The 27064-nt window shown below is 41.8% G+C and overlaps 1 protein-coding gene across 1 annotated transcript in view; it reads right to left on the bottom strand.

Moving 5' to 3' along the window:
* Nucleotides 1–27064, bottom strand: part of LOC118814116 (voltage-dependent R-type calcium channel subunit alpha-1E) — a 162726-nt gene that overhangs the window by 94103 nt on the left and 41559 nt on the right. Inside the window, exons 4-9 of the mRNA XM_036579777.1 lie at nucleotides 23395–23498; nucleotides 21824–21982; nucleotides 10401–10591; nucleotides 7834–7937; nucleotides 2949–3064; nucleotides 2599–2652 (exon numbers count right to left, since the gene is read on the bottom strand). Coding sequence (XP_036435670.1) covers nucleotides 2599–2652; nucleotides 2949–3064; nucleotides 7834–7937; nucleotides 10401–10591; nucleotides 21824–21982; nucleotides 23395–23498 — 728 coding nt within the window. The remainder of the gene's footprint in view (nucleotides 1–2598; nucleotides 2653–2948; nucleotides 3065–7833; nucleotides 7938–10400; nucleotides 10592–21823; nucleotides 21983–23394; nucleotides 23499–27064) is intronic.

Genomic DNA, 27064 nt, shown 5'->3' on the forward strand with positions numbered 1-27064 from the left:
GTTTCAGACAATCAGATTGGAGCTGTACATAAAAATTAAGAGAGGTCAGGTGTGTCCAGAATGAAGAACAGAGCTGCAGAATCACTAAGAAAGCTGTAGAACATTGAGAGTTAAGTTACAATAAAATTAATATCCACAATTCGTCACATTTCTAGAGTAGAGAGCAAATAACACGATAAAAATGTATGTAAATAGATACGGCATATTGATCATTTTATTCTCTTCTTGTAAAAGAATTCAAAAATAAAACTTTGAATAACATTGAAAAAAATGTCTAAACGTACTTGTGGTGAATAATTTGTAATAGTTTACCACTGAATACGTTATTTTATATAAATATATAAAAAAATAATTATATGGCAAACTTTTCCAAACTGTAAATATGTTCACCTATTCGGTATAAAACAGTTTAGCACCACCCCTTCATGCTGAAGTTATAAGGATCGTTTCTGCCTGGACTGCTTTTTGAACAAAGCACAATACAAGACAGCCAATCAGAGCAGAGCTCATTTACATATTTCACTCTTAAAGGCTCAGTAACACAAACACCCTGTTTAAATCTAAGGGACAAAGCGAGGTCATGTAGAAATGAATTATATATTAATATTTATTTAAATCATTTTTAAAAAATTAAATGAAGAAAAATGTACATTTTTCCCCTTAACACTTTAACGTGGTGTGTACTAGGGCCTGACTGGTTGACTAATAAATTCACTAGTCGGTGCAGTGGGCAGCAGTTGACTAGCTGAGGACAGTTCATGAAATACAGCAGTGGTAAAACCTGCACTGACCAGGCAGGAGGACAGAACAGAAATACATTTTTTTGTTAAACACAAAAAAAGAAAGACCACATTTCCAAAAAAGCTGGGATAACTTGTAAATAAATGTAAATAAATTTTGCACATTAAAAAAAATATATAATTTGGTATAATTTAATAGCAATAATACAATATAATTTGATAATTTGCACATCATTACATTCTACAGAAACATCCATTTTGTGCCCCTAGTGTTTACAGATATATTACACTTGAAAAACATGTTAGAGTTACAATTAATTTATATTTTAAAATAAAGCAATAAGTTATTTTAACAATCACATCTTCTTCAGCCATGAATTTAGAAATATCGCTTTTTAAATCAATCATATAGAATTCCAAGCACCACAGAAGAGCACACAGTCATGTGTGAAGGCTGAGGCCATATTTTGAAGAAAAAAAACATATTTTTCTGCAATTTTAACTACAATAATCTATACATGACTGTAGAATATATAAATTAAGTGACATAAAGAAAACAAATGGCAAATAAATATTATAAATATATAATGTAAGTTGTCCCCAGGAGTCGTGTCACTGGTGTTACCGCGTCACAAAAAATCTCTTATTTTGAAATAAAAGTCACACTGATGACATCACTCGACTTCCTTTTACCTGTTTTCTGAGGATCTATGAAGAAAAGCTCATGGTGAGTCCACTGTGTCTTTCAGTTATCAGAGATTTTCTCATTTAGCTCATGATTTCATATGAAGCTTTTAGCTGAAGTCACTGGTGTGACCGACTTTATTCTGAGGTAACTGTGAAAAAATACAAATGGATTAAATGACAAATTTTGGTGGCTATTCCATGATTGACAACATGTGGTTTGATGCTCTGTTGCAGTTATTTTGTAAAATGCATTGTTCATTAAAAATGTCTCTGGTGTTTCCTTCATTATGTGGAACACCAATGAGGATCAGTAACACCAGTGACTCCTATGGACAGATAGAAAAGTGGAGGTTTCTGTAGAATCACAACTTTTCACAACTTTTTTGGACACAGGGTTGCACTTTATTCGTGTGGAAATACTACTAACTGCACGCTAAAATCATTACAGCTCTCAGATGATTTTAGCATGCAGTTTACATCAGACAGTCTGTGTACTTCTGTGTGCAGAGTGAGGCTGATGCTTTCTGAAATAAAACAAAAAATCTCTTCTGCGATGAACATCTCACACTTTAAACAGCAGCATCTGCTGACCCAGACCCTATTAGCAAGCTTCTAACAAAATACCTTTCACAGATGTCTGGATTATTTGTTTTCTGTAATGTAGTGATGACGGCTGGTTGACTACTTTTATGAATGACTAGTCAGCTAGTAAAAATGAATAGTCCTGCAATCCCTAACATGTACTGGGGTATAATGCTGAGCAGCTCCATGCCATCCACATGGTGGTACTACGAGAAAGACTGGTTGAGGGAGGGGAGAGAACTCTGAAAACCTGGGCTGGAGCTCTGGGTGGCGTCCGTCTAGAACTGGAAGTCCAGACCCCCCTTTTAATAACTGTGATAGGACTGACATGGGACTTAGGAACAGGGAAGAGATGGGGTGGTGGTGGAGATTGAGAAAGCTTCATCACGGGAAACAAGATATAGAGAAGGGAATTTATAAGGTGTTAGATTGGAAAGAGCAGGGGTTTCAGGAATGGTCCTCCCCCCAATTTCCGTTATTGCATGAGTCCATTTGTCACAAAATTGAGCTTTCCTACAAAATGTGACAGAACAGTTTTATTTGGATTTTGAATCAGGACAAAACATGAAGCAGCTGCAAACAGACTCACCATCCAGGGCAGACGGGCCAGAGTTTTTATTCTCCTCCGCCAACATGACCTCCTCTGAGAACACAGTGAGCAAACAGCCTTCAGACTCACAGATACACAATGGAGAATTAAGTGAAGATTGATTTCCCATCAACCAGCTCAGTCTTTCAGACAGCTCTGCCAGGCTGGAGCATCACTGTGTGTTTCTGCATCAATAAACTACACTGCTGCATTATATTAGACATATTTAGACATAGAATACTTTTAATGGCAACTATGAGTAGAAGAGAAATGTTTAGGAGCCCATCACCAGGAACTTATTCCACTGAAAAACTATCTGGACTGCTGTAGTGTGTGAGGAAGAGCAGCACCTGCCCTGTCGATCCAGGCTCTATACCCATTCAGCTCGCGCTCGATCTGCTGCTGCCGCCGCAGCTTCATGAACGCCCGTCGATTCTCCACTCGTTCTCTCTCCTTCGCAAACTCCCTGCACACAAAGACAAAACATCAGGCATAACATTATGACCACCTCCTTGTTTCTACGCTCATTGTCCATTTTATCAGCTCCACTTACTATATAGGTGCACTTTGTAGTTCTACAGTTACAGACTGTAGTCCATCTGTTTCTCTGCATACTTTGTTAGCCCCCTTTTACCCTGTTCTTCAGTGGTCAGGACCCCCATACTTGGGTGGTGGATCATTCTCAGCACTGTAGTAAAACTGACGTGGTGGTGGTGTGTTAGTGTGTGTTGTGCTGGTACGAGTGGATCAGACACAGCAGTGCTGCTGGAGTTTTTAAACACTGTGTCCACTCACTGTCCACTCTATTAGACACTCCTACCTTGTCAGTCCACCTTGTAGATGTAAAGTCAGAGACGATAGCTCATCTGCTGCTGCACAGTTTGTGTTGGTCATCCTCTAGTCCTTCATCAGTGGTCACAGGACGCTGCCCACAGGACGCTGTTGGCTGGATATTTTTGGCTGGTGGACTATTCTCAGTCCAGCAGTGACACTGAGGTGCCTAGATCTTATACTCACCCAAAACAAACGCAAAACCAGTTCTGATACTCACTCAGATCCAATATTTGCCCAAAACAAACACTTGCCCAGAACTCAGACTCATCCAGATCAGACACTCACCCAGATCACTTGCCTAGATCCAAAACTCAGAACTGACACTTGCCCAAAATGAGACTCATCCAGAGAATCTAACCCTCTCCCACAACAGAATAGAACTGACACTCATACACTCAGCTACAACAGACACTTACCCAAAAATGACACTCACCAGAAACAGACACTCGCCAGGAACTGACACACACCCATAACTGACACTTGTCCCCAACAGATGCTTACCTGCAGACACTTGCCAAGATCCAACACTCTCCCACAACAGACACTCACGCAGAATTAACCCCTTTCAAGAAATAAAGTTTTACCTACACTCACTCAGACAGGACTCCCAGCACCAGGTTCAGCACAAAGAACTTGGCGATTATACTGAGCACAATAATGTATTTAACACTTGTTCAGAAAAGACACTCCCCCACAATCAACACTCACCCAGATGTAACACTTCATCAGAAAAGACACTCCCCCACAATCAACACTCACCCAGATCTAACACTTGTTCAGAAAAGACACTCCCCCACAATCAACACTCACCCAGATCTAACACTTGTTCAGAAAAGACACTCCCCCAAAATCAACACTCACCCATATCTAACACTTGTTCAGAAAAGACACTCCCCCACAATCAACACTCACCCAGATCTAACACTTGTTCAGAAAAGACACTCCCCCACAATCAACACTCACCCAGATCTAACACTTGTTCAGAAAAGACACTCCCCCACAATCAACACTCACCCAGATCTAACACTTCATCAGAAAAGACACTCCCCCACAATTAACACTCACCCAGATGTAACACTTCATCAGAAAAGACACTCCCCCACAATCAACACTCACCCAGATCTAACACTTGTTCAGAAAAGACACTACCCCTCAATCAACACTCACCCAGATCTAACACTTGTTCAGAAAAGACACTCCCCCACAATCAACACTCACCCAGATCTAACACTTGTTCAGAAAAGACACTCCCCCACAATCAACACTCACCCAGATCTAACACTTGTTCAGAAAAGACACTACCCCTCAATCAACACTCACCCAGATCTAACACTTGTTCAGAAAAGACACTCCCCCACAATCAACACTCACCCAGATCTAACACTTGTTCAGAAAAGACACTCCCCCACAATCAACACTCACCCAGATCTAACACTTCATCAGAAAAGACACTCCCCCACAATCAACACTCACCCAGATCTAACACTTGTTCAGAAAAGACACTCCCCCACAATCAACACTCACCCAGATGTAACACTTCATCAGAAAAGACACTCCCCCACAATCAACACTCACCCAGATGTAACACTTCATCAGAAAAGACACTCCCCCACAATCAACACTCACCCAGATCTAACACTTGTTCAGAAAAGACACTCCCCCACAATTAACACTCACCCAGATCTAACACTTCATCAGAAAAGACACTCCCCCACAATCAACACTCACCCAGATCTAACACTTGTTCAGAAAAGACACTCCCCCACAATCAACACTCACCCAGATCTAACACTTGTTCAGAAAAGACACTCCCCCACAATCAACACTCACCCAGATCTAACACTTGTTCAGAAAAGACACTCCCCCACAATCAACACTCACCCAGATCTAACACTTGTTCAGAAAAGACACTACCCCTCAATCAACACTCACCCAGATCTAACACTTGTTCAGAAAAGACACTCCCCCACAATCAACACTCACCCAGATCTAACACTTGTTCAGAAAAGACACTCCCCCACAATCAACACTCACCCAGATCTAACACTTGTTCAGAAAAGACACTACCCCTCAATCAACACTCACCCAGATCTACTTGTTCAGAAAAGACACTCCCCCACAATCAACACTCACCCAGATCTAACACTTGTTCAGAAAAGACACTCCCCCACAATCAACACTCACCCAGATCTAACACTTGTTCAGAAAAGACACTACCCCTCAATCAACACTCACCCAGATCTAACACTTGTTCAGAAAAGACACTCCCCCACAATCAACACTCACCCAGATCTAACACTTGTTCAGAAAAGACACTCCCCCACAATCAACACTCACCCAGATGTAACACTTCATCAGAAAAGACACTCCCCCACAATCAACACTCACCCAGATGTAACACTTCATCAGAAAAGACACTCCCCCACAATCAACACTCACCCAGATCTAACACTTGTTCAGAAAAGACACTCCCCCACAATTAACACTCACCCAGATCTAACACTTCATCAGAAAAGACACTCCCCCACAATCAACACTCACCCAGATCTAACACTTGTTCAGAAAAGACACTCCCCCAAAATCAACACTCACCCAGATCTAACACTTGTTCAGAAAAGACACTCCCCCACAATCAACACTCACCCAGATCTAACACTTGTTCAGAAAAGACACTCCCCCACAATCAACACTCACCCAGATCTAACACTTGTTCAGAAAAGACACTACCCCTCAATCAACACTCACCCAGATCTAACACTTGTTCAGAAAAGACACTCCCCCACAATCAACACTCACCCAGATCTAACACTTGTTCAGAAAAGACACTCCCCCACAATCAACACTCACCCAGATCTAACACTTGTTCAGAAAAGACACTCCCCCACAATCAACACTCACCCAGATCTAACACTTGTTCAGAAAAGACACTCCCCCACAATCAACACTCACCCAGATCTAACACTTCATCAGAAAAGACACTCCCCCACAATCAACACTCACCCAGATCTAACACTTCATCAGAAAAGACACTCCCCCACAATCAACACTCACCCAGATCTAACACTTCATCAGAAAAGACACTCCCCCACAATCAACACTCACCCAGATGTAACACTTCATCAGAAAAGACACTCCCCCACAATCAACACTCACCCAGATCTAACACTTGTTCAGAAAAGACACTCCCCCACAATCAACACTCACCCAGATCTAACACTTGTTCAGAAAAGACACTCCCCCACAATCAACACTCACCCAGATCTAACACTTGTTCAGAAAAGACACTCCCCCACAATCAACACTCACCCAGATCTAACACTTCATCAGAAAAGACACTCCCCCACAATCAACACTCACCCAGATCTAACACTTCATCAGAAAAGACACTCCCCCACAATCAACACTCACCCAGATCTAACACTTCATCAGAAAAGACACTCCCCCACAATCAACACTCACCCAGATCTAACACTTCATCAGAAAAGACACTCCCCCACAATCAACACTCACCCAGATCTAACACTTGTTCAGAAAAGACACTCCCCCACAATCAACACTCACCCAGATCTAACACTTCATCAGAAAAGACACTCCCCCACAATCAACACTCACCCAGATCTAACACTTCATCAGAAAAGACACTCCCCCACAATCAACACTCACCCAGATCTAACACTTCATCAGAAAAGACACTCCCCCACAATCAACACTCACCCAGATCTAACACTTCATCAGAAAAGACACTCCCCCACAATCAACACTCACCCAGATCTAACACTTGTTCAGAAAAGACACTCCCCCACAATCAACACTCACCCAGATGTAACACCTGCACAGAACAGAAACTTGCGCAGACCAAAAGTCAAAGTCTAATTTATTTATACAGTGCTTTTACAGTGGCATTGTCACAAAGCAGCTGTACAGAAAATCCAGGTCCGAGCCCCAAGTCAAGGGTGACAATGGCAAGGAAAAGCTCCTTAAGAGCAAGAGGAAGACACTTATCCACAACAGACAACAGCCTTACACTGTTTACACTTGCCCAGAACACCCCTCTAGATCTAACAGTTGTTCAGAACCACCTCTTGCTCAGAACCCACACCTGCCCACAACCAACACTCACCCACAACAGACATTTGCCGAAATCTGGTACCTGCAAACAACAGACACTTATCTGGAAGGGACACTCTCCCAGAACTGATGCTCGCTCAGAACCAACATTTGCCCAGGACTAATACTTACCCAAATCCAACATGCACCCAGAGCAGACAGTCGTCAAAAGTTTAGCCACAAGAAACACTTGCCCAGAACCGTCTTACTCAGATCTGACTACTGTCCAGATCCAACACTTGCACATACCCAACACTCATCTCGAGAACAGTGTCACCCACATCCAAAACTTACCCAGACAAGACTCCCAACACCAGGTTCAGCACGAAGAAGGATCCGATTATAATGAGCGGAATGAAGTACAGCCAGTTCCATGAGGGACCCAAGGCATCATTGGCCTGCACAAAACAAAGAGATTGCATTTTCCTTAATCTTATTCACTCTGACAGGGTTAAACAGTGACCATTCCTCTTATGTATCAAGTGCCTCACTCGTAGTATGAACTACAACCAAACACTCATGAGATTTTTTAATTAGCTGAAATATAAACAGTAGTACAGCAGAATGTAAAACTACAAAAAAAAATGATAGGAAGAAAAGCTCCAGCAAAAGCTTGCCAAGTTACTTGCCAACAGTTGTATCCCTAAATAGCTGAGAGCTGGGATATAGAGAATTAGAGCACAAGCTCAAGAGATTCAGGGTGGTTTTATAACACCACCACGGGACACTCCCTACTCACATATGTTTAGAAACATAGTCAAAGTGATTTCATTTGCCAGATAATGAACCACACTGAGAACAGTAACTTGTTCCTAATGGAACTACAACAGGCACTTTATCAGACAGCTTCTCCTGCAATGGGTTAGTTTCACCTCCTCCACAGTGTTTAATCTCCTACAAAGATCAAAATAAGGGGGGTACTATATACATAAATTAGGCTCACTGACAGATCAATGTAGACACTTCCTAATCAGGTCATAAGTGGTGCACTGGAATGAAGCCTCGATTTCAGAGCCCTAAGTGAATGTGTGAGTACAGCAGGCAGTGCACCTGTCCTTAACTGCAGTGTTTCAGCACTGAGGATTTGGACTAGTGGCAGATTCATAGATGGGAGATGCGGCTTCTTCATTTAACACAGCCTCTCTGCCTCTTCCCATCCCGCCTCCACAACTTATTTAGCCACTGGCGGTCCCACCTCCATGCCTCTACCTGCCTGTCTCTACCTGTACTTATCCAGTCTCTGCCCATAATTCTTCAATTTGCCTGACCAGCCTCTGTGTCTCCATCCACCTGACCTCTGCCTGTCCCACCTCTGCACCTTTGAAAGGCCATCCACCGCACTTCACCACATCCAGCCTCTGGCCATCCTGCATCCACGCCACAGGCGCTTGCTCAGCCTCTGGACCTTCACCCAGCCAGCTTCCTACTCACCCAGCCTCCACCCATCCTGCCTCAATCTGCATGCCCAGCCTCTGTTCATCTGTCCAATCGGCCTACACCCACCTAGCCTCTGCTTCCGCACCTCTGCTAGGGCTGAAAGATTAATTGTTTTACATTGAAATCACAATTTAAGATTTAAGTGCACAATTTAAGTGCAATTTTTAAAAGCTGCATTTTTGTATTATAACCTACACTCTTAAAAAGATTCTCCTTCAAGGTTCTTTAAAAAAAAGAACCATGAACGCTCAAAGACCCATTTGCATGCTAAAATGGTTCTCTGCATGGTGAAATGGTTCATCGGACTGATGGAGAATGTGTTGTATATGGATTCTACATAGAAACATAAAAGGTTCTGCTGTTGTTACGATGTCAAGCTTGTAACAACAGAAGAACATTTTGGTGCTATATAGAACCATATATAACACATTCTCCATAAATCTAAAGAACTATTTCACCATGCAAAGAACTTTTTAAGCATGTGTTGAGTGTTTATGGTTCTTTATAGAAACACTGTCTTTACTAAAGAACCCATTGTTTTGAATTTTAAGAGGGGAAATTGAAATAGAATAAGAGCTACTGAGACGCCTGTAGATGAGGTAGACCAATCAGAGACAACCAAACCTCCATGTGTTGTGACATCACAACCACAGCTTACTGGTAGTTTGGCACACTACGTTCAGGGGTCTTGGCCAAAATAAATCAGGCCTGAATCTCAATTTTTAAAAAATTCACAATTTAAACTGCAGTTGCATTATTAGTAGGAAAAATCGCAATTAGATATTTTCCCCAAATCGTTCAGCCCCAACCTCTGCTTACTAAGATTTCGCCCATCCCACTTCTGCACTGCCGCTCACCCAGCCTCTGTCCACCCTGCCTCCAAGCCCCCGCACTCCATCCTGCCCAAACACTGCCACTCCTGCCTCAACTCATCTGCCCAGCCTCTTCATCGGCCCAACCCATCCAGCCTCCAATACCCCACTCACCAAGTCTACAAGAAAAAACAAGCCTCCACTTTATCTGTCTATCTACTGCCATTAAGGTAGTTTGCCAGCCTTGTATTTTCAAGCGTGTGTCCATCTCTTACAGGCTGAGAGCCTGACGCAGCCTGTAGAGCTTATCTGTGTATGTGTGGCCCCAGACTAGCTTTAATATTCCCTCGGTGCAGAACTCTAACAGGTATGGACATTCAGTATTCAGCAAACAAGGGGACACTGAGCAGCACCAACAATCGGTCAGTGATGATCTTACTGTGGTTAGTGTGGCCCAGTAAATGAACCCACCCAAACGCCCTGACTCTCCGCAGCAGACAAGACGACAGGATATGGCTATTAGACTCTCAGAAACCTTTCAGTGCCTGAAGCTGATGAGATCCTCGACAGAATCGAAAAGCATGGCCGAGAGATGTTGTAAGCATCACTTACATTGTAAAGCACGGTGGTCCAGCCCTCCATGGTGATGCACTGAAAGACGGTCAGCACGGCGAAGAGAATATTATCGAACTGCGTGATTCCGTCATTGGGGCCTACCCAGTTGCCAGTGCAGTTGTATTTATGTGGACATTGTCTGAAACCACATGGAAACTCTGCCTCCCACACAGCAACCGTCTCATTCTCTACAGGACACACAAACAGAGGTCACACATGAGCGTTCCATTAAAAAACACACCTTCATTGTCCTGAAAGAGTGGAAACAAGACAAAAACTGTGAGCATGTTAAACAGGCATAAGCGAGAAGTCGAGGTGAGGTGAGTCCAACATCTTGCATAAAACACGTGGCTTTTTTCCACCAGGCAGTGCGGTTTGGTACGGTTATAAATCTATAAGCACTCATTTTGTCATCATTTTCACTGCCAAGTGAACCTGAACCTGAGTACCTGCACTGACTGTAGTTACCCATCTTGCAGGGGTACCAAGCAAACCAAACAGGGACATATGGGTGGAGCGAGAGTGCAGACCATTGATTAGTCAAACACAATCATCACTAGGTTGTCATGCATCCTCACTCAAGTGTACAGGCATTTCTACACTGCAAAAAAATCTTGTCTTGTCAAGTAAAGTATCTTAAATCTAGTCAGGAAATCTAATATTTCTCCTGTTGAGATTGTTTTAAGCTTAATTTAAGATTATTTAACTAATTTCTAGACGATTTACCTTATTTAAGTAATTTTATCAAGTAAAATTCTCACTATGTTGGCAGATAATTGTGCTTGTTGTAAGAAATGAGCTTGAAACCAGCAAAATTATCTGCCAGCATAGTGAGATAATTTTACTTAATAAAATGAAGTACAAAATAAAACAAGTAATAAAACAAGTACAAAAATCTGGAAATAAGCTGGATAATCTTATAATAAGTGCACAACTATCCCAAAGTAGGAAATGTTAGATATATCGCCTAAATTTAAGATCATTTCACCTGACAAGAGACCATTTTTTGCAGCGTAAAGAAAATAAACTAGCCTGCCAGAACTATTTTCTGTGACTCTTCATCCACATATCCATCTTCTAAGCTGCTTATCCTTCTGAGTCGCGGAGTGTGCTGGAGTCTATCTCAGCGTTCACTGGGGGCAAAGGCAGGAAACACCCTGGACAGGTCACCAGTCCATCGCAGGACAGACAGACAAACATACACACTCACACCTAAGGGGGAATTTATCATCTGCAATTGGCCTGAATGCACGTCTTTGGACTGTGGGAGGAAACCCTCACAGAACATGCAAACTCCACACAGAAAGGACCTGGTCACCCGGCTGGGGAATCGAACCCAGGCGAGGTGACGGCACTACCCACTGCGCCACCATGCCGCCTGTGACTCTTCACATAAAACCAAATTCAGAATAAAAGGTAAATCAGTGCTTGAAGCTCCTCTGCTGTTGTTACTGGGTGTGTTTACTGCTAACGCTAGATTTGCTTGACCACACAAGCTCCAGAGAACCCCGCCTACTTTCATAGTTCTGTCATGTGATGGGAAACGGACACAGGTACTCAACCAGAGTGTGGATAGTTCAGGATTCAGATTAGTAAACGCACTGCACTGCACTGCCTGGTGGAAAAATACGTGACTGGTCATCTGTAATGACTTGCTTCAACATTCAGTTCCAATTTAACAATAGTGATGAACAGCTCATGAGCCATGGACCTGGAAAAATACTGAAATGAAATTCACGCTGGAATATATTTATTTATATTAAAAAAAATTCTTTTAAAAATAATAAAATTCTGCAATATTCAGGAACTCATTCCCAGCTGCAGAGCTTTCTAAAAGCTGAAACTGTTGATCTTCTTTGTACCGACACTTGAAAACCAAAGATGTTTTGTTTAGTCACATGCTGATGAGATCATCCTGTGCAAATGTGGGATGTTGCAAATATAAAATATATTTTAAATTTACAAGTTCGAACTTTAATTTGAACACAATATCAATACTGACCAAAATCTAACACCAACAGCCAGTAAAACATCTCTAATGTAGCTGGTCACCAATCGTTGAACCCTAAAGTGAAAAAACTGCTCAGACTAATCAGCCTTTTCTGAACACCTTCACTAGTTTGATCAGGTGGGTGTCACGCTGGCTTAGCAGAGACTAATATTCCTCACTCCTTTCAGGACTCCAACTCCCAGAATACCCTGGGATCACATGAGCACAAACTCTCAACCATCCACCTGATCCATGCTCTTGTTCACCTGATTATCGCTTGTTGACACCTGTTGTAATGACTGTCTATACATGTTTGAGTCAGTTGATTCTTTTGCACTCAGCCCTCAGTGCATTACCAAGCCTTTATGTCTGTGTTTGACTTCCCGGTTTGTTTTCCCGTCTCGTTCACGACTGTAGCCTGAGCCCTTTTGACTCTGTTTTCTCTTCTGTGTTTTTGACCTATTGCCCGTGTTCTCCTGTTCCGATTTAGTCTAGCCTTTAATGTCCCGTTTGCCCATTTACCGACCTTTGCCTGTTTTGTACCACGATTCTGGATTTGCTCTTATTACACATTTTTAAACACAGCCTGCTCTGTGAGCGTCTGACTCTTTCCAAAGCCGCCACAGTGGGCTACTCTGCAGTTTCGGGGATCTCCAGGAGAGATAAAGAAGCATAAAAGGCAAGAGGGCAGTGTATGGATGGCCATTTTCAACAGGTACAGGAGAAATGAAAATCGCCTTGTTTCTGGCAGCAGTATGTCAAAAAATGGTCTTAGAATTGCAAAATAATGAGGCATTTTCTCAAAATAATAAATTACCTTGTCAAAAAACGACTGTCTTAATATTTCAAAAGTTTGAGAAAAGGATATTATTTTGTCATAAGAAATCAAAATAAATAAGTCTACACTTCGAGACACTGCTGCTAGAATCACCAAAAGTAAAAAAAAATAAAAATTCTCCTCTACCTGGTAGGAATGATATTCCATAACAGTGACAGACTTCATTAGTGCAATATCACTGCAATATAACACACTGCCCTGGACAAACAGCTTAATGTACTACTACTGCATTACAGCACAATCCAACTGCACTGCTGAAACCAGAGAGTCTGCCTTTCATAACTGAAGTAATATTACCAAAGCAAACTACTGGAGTTTGTAACTGTGATCTATACTGATAGGAGGAATAGTAACCCCAGAGCATTAGAAAGCCAATCAGAGTGCACATAATGCGCATCACAGCTAATAAATCATGTCACCCGTCTGAATGGTCTAATTAAACGCTCCTTACACACTCTGTCATGTTGAACTGGAACAGATCTGGGCTACCAAACACAAATCCTCCATCTGTTTGATTAAGGCAGCAGGTGCAAGAGTTTGTGTGGCTGCAACTTCGGTAAAGCGTTGTATACCTGTGTAATGATCTGTCGTTAAGTGGAGCTAAATAAGAGGTAAATAAGGGTTAGTAGACGCAGGCCCCTCTCATGGTGTGGTGTCTTGTCAAGTTTTAGCTTCTTTTAGGGTCTTCTATAGTAGAAAGGTGCCAGACTAAACCTACCACCTACGCTGAGAAGCAGTGATATAGTGAGATGTCAGCGGCCAACAACAAAGGTGACAACAGCAAAGACATCAATCCTGTCTGTGTGGAAGACGACAGTTCTTTTTTATGTTATTTTATGCAACAACCTGATGGTCACTGCTGATTGTATATGCACCCACATTGGGCTTACAAGAAGAAAAAGAACCCTGCTACATCAACCTGGACCAGCTTGCTGTAGATGTCCCTAAGGAACATTAAACCATCCTTGGAAATCTCAATATATTAAGACCATAAACTTTGGAATGCACTGCTGGGAAAGAGGGTGTTGGTACCATTCAGTCAGGAGCAGGACGCCTGGAGATGAGAGCTATATGGACATCACTTCTCTTCAGACATGAGGTCAAGATTCCTGGACACAACCCTGCTACAAACATTGGCACATTAACAGACAATGGCATTGTTTGAAAAGGGGCGGGTTTGATGTAGACCCCACTCGAGCTGATGGGTGCAGCATCTCATTCAGTCTACGGTGTATACCAGGTTAATGCCAAGAAGGACAAAGGCACTCTAGGCTCAGCACTAAGAACCTGGGACAGCCTAAGACAACTCCCCCAAGCCCCCCTTAGTGAGGACTTCCCATCAGAGTATCCTAAGGATGGTGAGGGACACTGGAACATACTCAAGTCAGCTATTCGACAAACCAGCAGTAAAGTCTTGGGCTACAAGAACCACCAGAACTGCTCTGACAGCAACGACACAGATATTCAACAGCTCATTGCCAAAAGAGGAAGTAAAGGCCTTATGGGTAGGGCTGTCACGATCGTAGGTAACACTGGGTTGACAAATTAGACACTTGCAGATATAAAATAAACCAGGAGAAATCATAGTCATGAACAATCGAAGGTCAAAACCAAGAGATCTAGCTAACATGTAAACAAAGCCAATAGGGGATAATCTGAAAGACGAAAAAAGAGAAACAAAGCGGGTCAAAGACGGGATTAGCAGTAAACAAGAAAACGGCTCAGTGTGCACTGAGAACAGAGGCAATACTTCACAAGGTAACAGTGAAACAGACAGGCTTAAACAAACAGCCATACAGGTGATGATAATCAGTGCTCAGGTGACTTGGATCTGCTGGTTAACTGATGATTGGTGGACAGAGTCACATGACATACTGCGGGATCATGGGAGCTGGAGTTTGTAGTGAGGTGAGAGTCCAACTGAGAACCAGGAGTCAGTAAGTAAGTAAGTAAATAAGTAAGTAAGTTATTAATCCCACAACGGGGAAATTCACCTCCACATTTAACCCACCCGTGCAGTGAAACACCCACATACACTCTAGTGAAAGCACACACACTAGGGGGCAGTGAGCACACTTGCCCACAGCAGTGGGCAGCTCTATCCACAGCTCCCGGGGAGCAGTTGGGGGGTTAGGTGCCTTGCTCAAGGGCACTTCAGTCATGTCCTATCAATTTAGGGGATCCAACCGGCAACTTTCCAGTCACAAAGGCTGGTTTTGGTTTAACCTTCAGCCCACGACTGCCCTCAAGCGTGACATCATGACATTTTAGTTGACGAATAATTGTGATTAATGCTTTAATTGTCTTTTCTTGTACAATGTTTGCAACTCTTACAGTTCAAGTTGAATAGCCTCTATATTTGCAAGCTATGTTTACTGTAGCTAACACTCGCTGCACTGTCAATAGCGCACACACTCACATGTATGTCTACAGTTACATAGAATCGTGTGTAGAGGTGAGCAGAGCTACATGTTAACAGTTAAGTGACCTTATAAGTCCCACAACAGGGAAACTTCACCTCTGTATTTAACCCATCCGTGCAGTGAAACACCTCGTACACACTAGTGAACAAACACACTAGGGGGCAGTGAGCAAACTTGCCCGGAGTGGTGGGCAGCTCTGTCCACGGTGCCCAGGGGTTAGTTGCTTTGCTCAAGGGCCCTTCAGCCATGTACTGTCGGCTCAGGGGATTGAACCGGCGACCTTCCAGTCACAAGGCTGGTTCCCTACCTTCTAGCTGATGACTGCCCCCATTCTTTCAATCTTCACCAGAATGAAAATATATAAGCAATTAATTAATTCTTCTTAATTAATTCTAATAGGATACATGATAAAAAAAAACTGTAGAATTAGCTACATAGCCAACAAATAAACAAATATTACTCAGTGCTGCCCTCTGAATGTTAGATCACCAAGTCCAAAGTAAACTTTTTTTTGTTTGTTTTCGTACATCACAGTGAATTCATTTACTGCTTTCTTTTATTTACATTAATTTGCCTCAATCCAAAACACTCAATTTACATTCCGCCTGTTGCAGCTTAATATGACTGTAAAATCTAACGACTGTGGAAAATAATTGCAGTCAGCGCAATCATTTCAAATAACTGTGATAAGGCCATTATGTAATAATTGTGACAGGCCTACTTCCAGGTCTGGAAAAGGGATAGTAATTGCTGAGCCAAGAGTTTCATTCCAGAGCCAAGGCTAGTGTCCGACTGTGGGCGTGAGAACTTCCACACTAACTGCAAACTGGCTGAGATCCAACATTATGCCATCTCAAGACATACTAAGGGTTTCTTAAATGCCATCAACAAGGGGGCCCGAGTTCCATCCTGTTAATCTACCTCCCTGGAGAGTTTTATTGCGACCCTAATCTAACACATCTGATCACTTTCAATGAAGGCCTTCGGGTGCATAGAGCCAGAAGTGCTGGAAATAAACTGTACGGGTCAGTAGATCACCCGGACCGGACTGTCTACAGCCCCACAAGCATGGATCCGACCCTCTCGAGTCTAAAGATGGACAAAGTCTTTAGAAACCCCATGAAATCCTATTCTATTGAAGACATTTTGAAAACCTGCTCAATCATATAATAGGTGACGTAATGCTTCTTGACCAGATCCCTCAGCAACACACAAAGGAGAGGGTGGCTGATCCATCTGACCTCCTGGAAGATGTTATCTTCAAGATAAATCTGCAGGCCCAGCTGCAGTTTTCAAGATGAGTGAAACTGAATTCCTCTGGCACAACGATGCTTCACTCTTGAAGATCTGTCAGGAGGAAATAACCAAAGATATGGGAGATGTCCTACTTTACACCATCTTTCAAAAAGGGGACAAGCCACACAGAGGTATTTGCCTCTGGTCCATCACTGTGAAAGTAACTGCATGCATGCTCTGCAACTGAGTCATCCCCTCGTCTAAAGCAATGCTCTCACAGCTCCAGTGCATTCGAATCTGTGAACCGGCAGCTTCTGTGGTTCACCCTGTCAGAAACAGAGCATCCTGAGAAATACATCAGCATCCTGACCGGTCTCCATGACCACACATCTGCAACTATTCTCTGCAGCAGTGACAGTGAATCCGACCATTTTATGTTGGGAAATGGGGTGAAACAACAAGCTTGAAGAAGACACCACCATCATTAAACACCAGTTCATGGACTGGACATGCGGTGTGTGTGTTTGACCTGCATCTGACTTCTTTACTGGATTGATGCCAAAGAGGAGGAAGCTGAAAACATCTCCTAAAGTGAGGATCTCCCTTTAGAAAATTCAAGTCAGCTCTATTCTATATGCCAGAAGTAAAGTCTTGGACTACAAGATCAAGAAACACCAGAACTGTTCTGACAGAGAAGCTATAAACAGAGAGCTGTACACCTAGCCCCACCCCTGGCCAGGTTTTAAGCCAACAAGGTCTGTGGTGAGCTGTTTTTTCTCCAGTGACCTGCAGGAAATTCACCCCCAATGGTGGAGGGTGAAGATCCAAGAAGCCAGAGCTGTCACACAACCCTGGAGCAATGCACTTTAGTGAACCCTTTTATAACGATCTTTCCAGTTCTGCTGCCCTGTACGGCTCTGGCTTTTACCACAAGCGTCTCCTTCCACCAACATAGGGTGCTTAGGCTTTTTTCCCCAGGAATAGTTTTAAAAGGTCTCCTGGGACCTTTTTAGACCCACTGTCCCTTGGCTACACCCATTTCCACTTTTACACCACACCCATTTCCACTTTTACACCACACCCATTTCCACTTTTACACTACACCACACCCATTTCCACGTTTACACTACACCACACCCATTTCCACGTTTACACTACACCACACCCATTTCCACTTTTACACCACACCCATTTCCACTTTTACACCACACCCATTTCCACTTTTACGCGACACCCATTTCCACTTTTACACCACACCCATTTCCACTTTTACACCACACCCATTTCCACTTTTACACTATACCACACCCATTTCCACTTTTACGCTACACCCATTTCCACTTTTACGCTACACCCATTTCCACTTTTATGCGACACCCATTTCCACTTTTACGCTACACCCATTTCCACTTTTACACCACACCCATTTCCACTTTTACACTACACCCATTTCCACTTTTACACCACACCCATTTCCACTTTTACGCTACACCCATTTCCACTTTTACACCACACCCATTTCCACTTTTACACTACGCCCTTTTGCACTTTTACACTACACCCATTTCCACTTTTACACTACACCCATTTCCACTTTTACACTACACCCATTTCCACTTTTACACTACACCCATTTCCACTTTTACACTACACCCATTTCCACTTTTACGCTACACCACACCCATTTCCACGTTTACACTACACCACACCCATTTCCACTTTTACACCACACCCATTTCCACTTTTATGCGACACCCATTTCCACTTTTACACTACACCCATTTCCACTTTTACACTACACCCATTTCCACTTTTACACCACACCCATTTCCACTTTTATGCGACACCCATTTCCACTTTTACGCTACACCCATTTCCACTTTTACACTACGCCCTTTTGCACTTTTACACTACACCCATTTCTAATTTTACACGACACCCATTTCCACTTTTACGCGACACCCATTTCCACTTTTACGCTACACCCATTTCCACTTTTACACCACACCCATTTCCATTTTTACACTACACCCATTTCCACTTTTACACTACACCCATTTCCACTTTTACACTACACCCATTTCTAATTTTACACGACACCCATTTCCACTTTTACGCGACACCCATTTCCACTTTTACGCTACGCCCCTTTGCACTTTTACACTACACCCATTTCCACTTTTACACTACACCCATTTCCACTTTTACACTACGCCCCTTTGCACTTTTACACTACATCCATTTTGACCTTTACACTACACCCATTTCCACTTTTACACTACGCCCCTTTGCACTTTTACACTACACCCATTTCCACTTTTACACTACACCCATTTCCACTTTTACACTACGCCCCTTTGCACTTTTACACTACACCCATTTTGACCTTTACACTACGCCCCTTTGCACTTTTACACTACACCCATTTTGACCTTTACACTACACCCATTTCCACTTTTACACTACGCCCCTTTGCACTTTTACACTACGCCCCTTTGCACTTTTACACTACACCCATTTTGACCTTTACACTACACCCATTTCCACTTTTACACTACGCCCCTTTGCACTTTTACACTACGCCCCTTTGCACTTTTACACTACACCCATTTCCACTTTTACACTACACCCATTTTCACCTTTACACTACACCCATTTCCACTTTTACGCTACGCCACTTTGCACTTTTACACTACACCCATTTCCACTTTTACGCTACACCCATTTCCACTTTTACACTACGCCACTTTGCACTTTTACACCACACCCATTTCCACTTTTACACTACACCCATTTCCACTTTTACACTACGCCCCTTTGCACTTTTACACTACACCCATTTCCACTTTTACACCACACCCATTTCCACTTTTACGCGACACCCATTTCCACTTTTACGCGACACCCATTTCCACTTTTACACTACACCCATTTCCACTTTTACACCACACCCATTTCCACTTTTACACGACACCCATTTCCACTTTTACACTACACCCATTTCCACTTTTACACTACGCCCCTTTGCACTTTTACACTACACCCATTTCCACTTTTACGCCACACCCATTTCCACTTTTACACTACGCCCCTTTGCACTTTTACACTACACCCATTTCCACTTTTACGCTACACCCATTTCCACTTTTACGCTACACCCATTTCCACTTTTACACTACACCCATTTTCACCTTTACACTACACCCATTTCCACTTTTACGCTACGCCACTTTGCACTTTTACACTACACCCATTTCCACTTTTACACTACACCCATTTCTAATTTTACACGACACCCATTTCCACTTTTACGCGACACCTATTTCCACTTTTACACTACACCCATTTCCACTTTTACACGACACCCATTTCCACTTTTACACTACACCCATTTCCACTTTTACGCTACGCCTCTTTGCACTTTTATGCGACACCCATTTCCATTTTTACACGACACCCATTTCCACTTTTACACTACACCCATTTCCACTTTTACACTACGCCCCTTTGCACTTTTACACTACACCCATTTCCACTTTTACGCCACACCCATTTCCACTTTTACACTACGCCCCTTTGCACTTTTACACTACACCCATTTCCACTTTTACGCTACACCCATTTCCACTTTTACGCTACACCCATTTCCACTTTTACGCTACGCCACTTTGCACTTTTACACCACACCCATTTCCACTTTTACGCTACACCCATTTCCACTTTTACACTACGCCCCTTTGCACTTTTATGCTACACCCATTTCCACTTTTACGCTACACCCATTTCCACTTTTACGCTACACTCATTTCCACTTTTGCGCTACACCCATTTCCACTTTTACGCTACGCCACTTTGCACTTTTACACGACACCCTTTTCCACTTTTACACTACACCCATTTTCACTTTTACGCTACACCCATTTCCACTTTTATGCTACACCCATTTACACTTTTACGCTACACCCATTTCCACTTTTACACTACACCCATTTCCACTTTAACACTATGCCCTTTTGCACTTTTACACTACACCCATTTCTACTTTTCCATTATGCCCATTTCCACTTTTATGCTACACCCATTTCCACTTTTACACTACACCCATTTCCGCTTTTATATGGTTCTCAGCACAGTTCCACCTGTACTGGACAGCTAAAAGCCCACAGGAATCAGCTTTCCAAGTTATAAGCTCAGAAGTTCTTCTTACAATCAGAATCTAACCCACAGGGCCGCAAACATCTGGTGAGCTATTACCTTAAAAGGCACAGCCCTTAGGTCAGGCACCAGCTGTCAGGCTGGTGCAAGCCCTCCAGTGTAACCACCCAGATGCAGAAAAATGGTGGGAACTTAGACACATTTTCAGCTTTTCTCTTTCTTTTTCTCCAAGAAATTCAACAACTCATTGCCAAACAAAAAGGGAAGCCTTCCGTGCCTGGCATAGTGATAGAAATTGCTGAGCCAAAAGAAGTTGATTCCAGAGCCAAGGCCAGTGTCCGACTGTGAGTGAGGGTAACTGGTCATGTGGTGTCTGACTTGCATCTTCCAAAGTAATTTCTCTACTTGCAAATACTGGAGGCCCAGCAGGCTCCTAGAGGTCAGAAGGTACAGCACAATAATAACATCAGACTCTCAAAAAGTTTGACACTGACCTCAATAAACTGAGAGGGAGAGGCTCATCATAGAATCATGGAACTGAGTTTTTGAGTAACACTATAAGGAAATTAAGACATGAAGAGAAAAGAAGAAGTCCAGCCACCACACAGCACAAAGGACACATCAATGCAGACACTGCAGTAAAGTCTGTAGCTACAGGACAGGCTTCTTCAGCCGTGCCAAAACCCACAGAAAGGGCCATCAGGAGGACCATCACAGTCAACTTCCGTGACTGTTGATTATGACGGTGTGTGTGCACATGTATGAGTGTGTGTATTACCTCGTATGTCTGGTTCTGGTAAGCAGGTGCTGTGCAGACGGCCGCTGTAGAACTCCAGGCCGATGATGGCGAACATGAGGATGGCGAAGAACAGCAACAGACCAATCTGTAGCAGAGGCACCATGGCCTTCATGATGGACTTCAGTACTATCTGCAGACCTAACACACACACACACACACACACACACACACACACAAACACACACACAGTTACATTCCTAATTCCTAATGCTTATAATATCAGGACTTAGGAGGTACAGACAAAAATGAATTACTCACATTTGGGTGAACATGTTCATTAATTTGTATCGTTCTGATATATATAGATATATATATATATATATATATATATATATATATATATATATATATATATATAATATCATTGTATCTCCAAAATGGTAACTTTACAGGACTACTTTTCTTTTAATGTAAGTCAATGGAACCAGACTTTTTCCCAACAAATAATTGTGGGCCATTTCTTCATATAATGTAAAGGACAACAGACTTTTCTCAAATCTTTTTTTATCTCAAAAACTGAAAAACGACAAAAATGGAGATATGAGGTTTTCTTCCGACAGCAAGGATATATATATATATATATATGTATGTATACCAGTCCAAGTTTGGACACACCTTCTCATTCAATGTTTTGTCTTTGTTTTTATTATTTTCTACATATAGAGAATGTCAAGACTGCTGCTGCCATCAAAGCAAAGGGTGGCTACTCTAAAAAATCTAAAGTATAAAACAGATTCTGGTTTAACACTTTTTTCTTTACTAAAAAATTCCTTCATAGTTTTGATGTCTTCAATATTAATCTACAACGTAGAAAATAATAAAAATAAAGAAAAAACACTGATTGAGAAGGTGAATGAGAAACCTGTGACTGGTACTGTATGTATAAATATCTTTGCTGTCCAAAGAAAAACAAGTGTCCCCAAAATTGCAACTTTACAGGAAAATGTACAGTTAATGTAAAGAGATTTTATTCTGTGCAGTTTCCGATCATTTGTTTTGGTCCATTCATCACAGAATTTGATCACAGTGTAAAGGACAGCTGTTGTGCTTAAATGATGTAGAAAAATATAATAATCATAAAAAATAAAAAACTGGAGATTCTTGTTTTTTTTGGACAGTGATGACGTAAAAGTAAATACATGTGATGATACATAAAAGATGCTACTTTTGCTCTCATAAAGCACACTCAACTTAGACAGGGTTCCTGATTACATTTCAGCCTCACAAAACTTGATTAACCTTGACGTTGCTGACGCAACCAATGTGAAATATAACAAAAAGTGACCCAAATAGGACTGGAGGGGTCTGTCTCTGTCAGATGGCTGTCCCTGATTGGCCAGAAAGGAGTTGTTTTTGATCTGAAGTACCAAACGTAACTGGCCCTGGAGCCTTATAAGGTATGATAATGATGTATTCTGGTAAAACCTGAAATAACTCAGCTTGATGTTAGCTGGCTAAGCCACAATCCTGCTTCATGAGACAGGGTCCTGAGGCCTAACCAGCCCCAAACCACACTGTGGCTGAAACCTCGTGTTTGGTTAGAAACATACTGGGGATTCCGGACACCAGCTTCAGTGGCCTCAGCACACGCACGGCCCTCAGCGTCCGAAGGTCCACTGGGATGTTCATATGAGTCCCTGCAGTAGCTAGAATCCTGCAGAGAGACACACACAACACTTTAGACGCCAACTCTTACCTTCACACTGCAAACAATGGTCCCTCGTTAAGTGAAATGATCTTAAATCTAGTCGACATATCTAATATTGCCCATTTTGAGATGCTTGTGCACTTATTATAAGATTATCTGCTTATTTCCAGATTTCAAGCTCATTTCTTACAACAAGCCAAATGATCTGCCGACATAGTGAGATAATTTTACTTAATAAAATGACTTAAAACAAGCAAGAAATAGGTTAAATAATCTTAAATTAAGCTTAAAACAATCTCAACAGGAGAAATATTAGATTATTGACTATATTTAAGATAATTTTATGGTACAAGACACCATTTTTTGCAGTGCACTGACAGTGATGAGTCACTTCTCTATTGCTGAGAGTCAGGGAAGTCATCAGGTGTTGCTTGTTCATTAGACTTATCAGATATTCATCACAACATTCATTTCAACAACAACAACAACAACAACAACAACTCACACACGTGACTCTGGAGTTTCTCTGCTGTGGCTCAGGGCTAACTGTAACAGTGTAGGGTAGAGTAAAGCTGCGAAGTGCTGCACAGTGACCGTACCAGCAAATGTAGATAACTGGTGTGGTTGGCAGCAGTGGGGTGAGGAGCTAATATAGCTGTTAGCAAGCCGGCTAACTCATCTAAAACAAACACAATCACAGAAGTAAAGACAATACAGTTTTGGGGAGAGTTTTCAACCATGCTAACGACAGGCTTGTTGTCTGTTAGACCCATAAAGGAAATATATGTATGCATTTACACTGCAAGCAATGGTACCTTGTCAAGTAAAATGATCTGAAATATAGTCAAATTATTTGAAATATTGCAGGAGCATCTTGAGCAGCTGCATCATTGCCTGGTTTGGGAATTGCACCGTCTCCGACCGCAAGACCCTACAGCGAATAGTGAGGACAGCTGAGCAGATCATCGGGGTCTCTGTCCCCTCCATCATGGACATCTACACCACGCGCTGCATCCGCAAAGCCACCAGCATCGTGGACGACCTCAACCGTCACTCACACGGACTTTTCTCACTGCTGCCGTCCGGCAGAAGGTACCAGACTCTGCAACAGCTTTGTCCCTCAAGCAATCAGGTTCTTAAATTCACAAGGACTGAACTGAAAACCCCCTTCACACACACACACACACACTCACATACACACTCACACACACTCACATACACTCACATACACTCACACACACACACACTCACATACACACACTCACATACACACTCACACACACTCACACACACACACACTCACTCACATACACACTCACATACACTCACACACACTCACATACACTCACACACACTCACATACACACACTCACATACACTCACACACACTCACATACACTCACACACACTCACATACACACACTCACATACACACTCACACACACACACACACACTCACATACACTCACACACACACATACACACTCACACACACTCACATACACTCACACATCTCTTTTGATGCTCTACTCTACTTTACTGAACATTGCTGCTAACACTGTTTTACTCAAGTACTGTGTATATCTTACCTCAGGAACTGCTGAGCTCACATATAATATGACTTGAATATGACTAATATGATATGTTATAATATGACTGCGTAACTCACAGATCACAGCATGGTAAATATCTCTGCACCTAATTCTCACTACCTCACGCTCAGAAATGTCTGTTTATATACTGTCTGTTTTGTTCCATGTTACACCATGTTGGTCCTGGAGGAGTGTAATTTTGCTCCACTGTGTACTTCTACATAGATGGAATGACAATATTTCTCCTGTTGAAATTGTTTTAAGCTTAATTTAAGATTATTTAACTTGTTACTAGACTTTTTTACTTGTTTTAAGTCATTTCATTAAGTAAAATTATCTCACTATACTGGCAGATAATTGTGCTTGTTGTAAGAAATGAACTTAAAACCAGCAAAATGATCTGCCAGTATAGTGAGATAATTTTAGTTAATAAAATGACCAAAAACAAGTAAACAAAAAATCTGGAAATAAGCAGATAATCTTATAATCAGTGCACAACCATCTCAAAATGGGAAATGTTAGTTATATCGGCTAAATTTAGAAAAATTCACTTGACAAAAGACCATTTTTTGCAGTGTAGGAGTGAAACAATCTATCTGACATCTAAACAAATGCTTATGTATTTTTACCATATGAACAATGAGTGCCACATTGCAAAAAATGCTATTTTGGCAAGTAAAATGATCTTAAATCTAGAGGATATGTCTAATATTTCTCATGTTTAGACTATTGAAAGCTTATTATAAGATTATTTAACTTATTTTGAAACTTTTTAACATGTTTTAAATAAATAAATTCTCACTACATTGGCTTAATTGTGCTTGTTTCAAGCATATTTTTTAATTCAAGAAATTTGTAAACAGAAATTCCAATGTAATCTCTGGTTTTATGAAAAAAATATTTTTAATAAAGGTCTATTAATAAAGGTCTATTAAAAACAGCTGGGACGTTTTATGACCAGAGCAGCATCTAAAACGTCCAGCCTGTGAAGAATGTGTGCTGAGCTGACCCCAAACTGACCCCACAGAGAACCCACAGCGTAATTATGTACAGGTCAGCTAAGGACAGTTACCTTAAGAATATGCAAGCGACCTGTAGTACATCTCTCAAAGGTCTGATCTCACCGCTATGCTAATTTGCATACAACACAACATAATTTGCATGTGATTGTGTCTCTTATTGAAGTGTGACGCCACAGCGGCTGCCGCAGGAGCTGAGAAAAACATTCATAGTGCTCCAACAAAGCTCTGTGGAGGTTCACTATAATGAAGAATGTGAAAAAAGGCCATTAACAACAGTCAGAGTGAGGTTTATTGAACAACTGCAGGTGAATAGACTCAGTTCAACTGAAGTGAAAACCCACTAAAGCCAGAGTGAGACCTGTGGTGCTGCTCATTATGAAATGCAAATGTCCCCACGAGCCTATCACAGCGAAGAGTCTTATTGAGGATGCAGGTCAGCACACAAACCAGGAGGAAAATTACTGAGGATGCCAAAGTGTGAACATGCTGCTACTTTCCTGACCGCAAAAATCAAAACAACTTCTATGTGCTGCACAGTTTCGAGAAAACAGCCAACAAAAATAAGGTAAATTTTACAACATAAGTGTTGAATGACTTCAGTGTTTGGAAAGTAGTAACACTAATGTTAAAGTGTAATATTCAAAACCACCTAAACTAACAACACTGACCAAAACAATCACCAGTCCACAGTTCACATAGCAATGTAAGGTAACACCACCAGTTTTAATATTATTTATAGATAATGTTAGTTATACTCTCTCAAGTTCACATACAACATCTTCTATCCATATTTCCATCTTGCTTACTCATCCAGAGATGAAGTAGCAGCTTAAGTGAGGGACGAGTTGTAACAGCCAATGAAAAGTCTGGTAAATCAGTGCAAACACTATTATTTCAATATACTTCTAAATTGTTTGAACCAGATGAGCTTTACAACCTAAATATACGAAAATGTACT

Source organism: Colossoma macropomum, unplaced genomic scaffold (genome assembly GCF_904425465.1).
Source record: "Colossoma macropomum unplaced genomic scaffold, Colossoma_macropomum, whole genome shotgun sequence".
Lineage (NCBI taxonomy): Eukaryota > Metazoa > Chordata > Actinopteri > Characiformes > Serrasalmidae > Colossoma > Colossoma macropomum.